Source organism: Myotis brandtii, unplaced genomic scaffold (assembly GCF_000412655.1).
Source record: "Myotis brandtii unplaced genomic scaffold, ASM41265v1 scaffold474, whole genome shotgun sequence".
In the NCBI taxonomy this organism is placed as follows: domain Eukaryota; kingdom Metazoa; phylum Chordata; class Mammalia; order Chiroptera; family Vespertilionidae; genus Myotis; species Myotis brandtii.
Genome location: NW_005368113.1, coordinates 392,113 through 395,047, shown reverse-complemented (window position 1 = coordinate 395,047; position 2,935 = coordinate 392,113). Strand labels below are relative to the sequence as shown.

Here is a 2,935-nt window from a genome sequence, read left to right as displayed (position 1 = left end):
CACACCATCACCCTTTGTCCCACATCCTTCCTGGGCTCTGCCTGTCCCCTGGCCTGTGTCACCTCCCCTCCCCCACCTGACTTGCATCTCCCTCCCTCCCCCGCACCCTCATGGGCATCACCTGGATCTGACTCCTGTCAGTGTCCCCAGCCCCCAGCGAGGCCCAGCAGAAAGGATGTGCTTGGGGAAAGCCAGCAGAAGGAGAGAATGAATGAATTACTGAAATGAGCAAGGAGAACTAGAGCGCAGGTGAGGGGCCCAGAGGGAGTGAGGAGGAAAGTGCTGGAGCCAAAAAGGCATAGGGAAGAGCAGAGAAAGGGGGACGAAGAGGAGAGATGGAAACAGACGACAGACAATGGCCAGAGAAGTGGGGAGAGGATGTGGGCAGTGCCCGAATCCACACTGGGTGGGAGCCCTTGGGGAGCAGGTCGAGGTTTCAGATTCTTTTCTGGGTGCCCAGTGTCACCCACCGGGGAGCTGGCGTGCCATCGGCTTGTGTCGTGGTTGAATTAATCTCAAAATAATCAGACTGCAGCAAATCGTTGTTGAAAGAATGAATAAACAAACAATGGGGCTATGGAAGGGCGGGGGGTGAGGGCAGAGGGAGGGCCAGGTGATCCCATGGCTCCGGATGATGCATGGATGATGCTTTCCAACCCACTTGCTGTCCTCACCTTCGGCTCACATGTTGGGCTCACACTTCGTCATAGCCAGGCGGAGGGGCACGGGAATGAGCGACCAGACCCAGGCTACCTGGGGTGGCAGAGGAAGCTTAGTTAGCACTTGTCCCCGCTCCCACCTGCTCCCACAGAGCCCCCAGTGGGCCCTCCCCAACTCCCGAGGCAACAGTCACCTGCACTGAACCAGAGGAGAGCCGAAACCCAGCCCAGGTAGAAGGACCAGGAGAAGGAGGACTGGATCTGGGAGTGTCGAGGTTGGCTCCACCGATAACCTGTGTAGACGGCCATGGCCACCACCGTGAAGAGGGCTGAAACAAGAGACAAGGAGACTGCTCAGCCCCTCTGTGGGAATTCACAGTCCCCAGGGCCCACGGGCAGTCCACATTCCTTACCTGCAACAAAGGCTGTGATGGATGAGACCAGAAGGCCGCGGCCCGGGGCGGACAGTGAGGGGATGCAGGACAGGATCAGGAGACCCACAGACCCCAGGCCACACGGGATGGCCAGAATGCTGAAGGTCTGCGTCACGTGGATGAAGCCTGCTCAGAGAGGAGACCGCTGAGGACCTGTCCCCTCTGGCTCTTCTCCCCTGTCCCCCAGACAAGACACACCACTCTCCCTTACCTGCTACTGACTCCTCATCCCGCTTCGGCCAGAGGCCCGAGTGAGCTGTAGAGCTGGGCCCGATGGCCACGAACCAGAAATCCGTGCTCAGAGCAACCAGGGCAGAGACCAGGGCCAGGGAGCCGGCCAGCAGGGCCAGGGACCGACAGGGCTCCATGGGGGTGAGCGCTGGGTTCCTGGGTCTCTGAGAGAAGAGGCTGTGGACCCGGACTCCTGGGTCCTCTGAGCCCCCAAAAAAGCAAAGAAGCCAGCAAGCAGTTGAGGCAACTCGGGGGGCCCTGAGCTCCTTAGGACCAGACTGGTTCTGTTTCACCCATTTCAGTTCCTGGCAATGGATTCTCACACACCCTCCCTTCCTGGGTTGAACTGATAACGTCTCCCCTCCCCGAGGTCCTGGTCCCCCACTCACAGTGTGTGGTGGGGCAGGGAGTCATCGGTGGTTTGGTCAGTGGTTCAGAACCTGCCTTGCTGACTCGGGTTCTGTAGCTCTCACCCTCGGAGCCTTGCTCAACACCAGAGGGGGGGCTTCCCGGAAGAGATGACAGGCTTGGGGGTTCAGAGGTGGGGTTGGCGCATGAGACCAAGGTGTGAGTGCAACGAGGGGAGGGATGTGGCCACAGGGGACAGTTGGGGGATGTGTCATGTCTTCCTGTGAGTGCTGCAACTTTCCGTTCTGAGAGAGGCGGGGCCCCCACTCTAAGGCCTCCATGATGCCTGGGGCTGAAGGAGAAAGGAGCTGGAGACCTGGAACACCAGGTCCTGAGGGAGGAAGAGGTGGGTGTGCAGGTGGCGGGTTCCTGGGCCCCTGCTTGCAGTGTATGCTCAGGGCAGGCAGAAGGGAGAGAATCATGACTGTAAAAGTCTGTGGAGGGTAAAACACGCCCACCTCCTCCTCTGATGTGTGAGTTCACACAGCTCTGCTCTGAGCACGGCCGGCTTGATCATGAGGGTCATGGTACCTGCCAGGGGCCCAGGGATGTCAGTGCGGGGCCCTCCGGCCCTTCAAGCATCTTCCTTCCACACCAGTATCAGGCCCTGGGCTGCACCTCACCTGTGAGCAGGTAGAAGGTGAAGGTGCCACAGCCCAGGGAGAAGGCTCAGGCAAACTTGACCCTGTGGAGCTGGAATGGCCCCGAAGAGGACCTCTGTTGTGAAGACAAACCTGCGACAGCGAGGCAGGTTCTGAACCACTGACCAAACCACCGATGACACCCTGCCCCACCACACACTGTGAGTGGGGGACCAGGACCTCGGGGAGGGGAGACCTCATCGGTACAACCCAGGAAGGGAGGGTGTGTGAAAATCCATTGCCAGGAACTGAAATGGGTGAAACAGAACCAGTCTGGTCTTAAGGAGTCCAAAGCCTCCCGAGTTGCCTCAACTGCTTGCTGGCTTCTTTGCTTTTTTGGGGGGCTCAGAGGACCCAGGAGTCCGGGTCCACAACCTCTTCTCTCAAAGACCCAGGAACCCAGAACTCACCCCCATGGAGCCCTGTCGGTCCCTGGCCCTGCTGGCCGGCTCCCTGGCCCTGGCCTCTGCCCTGGTTGCTCTGAGCACGGATTTCTGGTTCGTGGCCATCGGGCCCAGCTCTACAGCTCACTCGGGCCTCTGGCCGAAGCGGGATGAGGAGT

At 59.8% G+C, this 2,935-nt stretch overlaps 1 protein-coding gene across 2 annotated transcripts in view; it reads right to left on the bottom strand.

The window, feature by feature from the left end:
• Positions 1–414: 414 nt before the first annotated feature.
• The window catches only part of NKG7 (natural killer cell granule protein 7), a 16,809-nt gene continuing 14,288 nt past the window's right edge, over positions 415–2,935 (bottom strand). Inside the window, exons 1-4 of one of the 2 annotated variants that reach the window (XM_005875888.2) lie at positions 1,305–1,758; positions 1,073–1,219; positions 854–988; positions 415–753 (exon numbers count right to left, since the gene is read on the bottom strand). In XM_005875888.2, coding sequence (XP_005875950.1) covers positions 695–753; positions 854–988; positions 1,073–1,219; positions 1,305–1,461 — 498 coding nt within the window. In that variant the 5' untranslated portion in view covers positions 1,462–1,758 and the 3' untranslated portion in view covers positions 415–694. Of the gene's footprint in view, positions 754–853; positions 989–1,072; positions 1,220–1,304; positions 1,759–2,935 lie in introns of those variants that run through there. The other variant, XM_014547442.1, reaches the window with a different exon arrangement.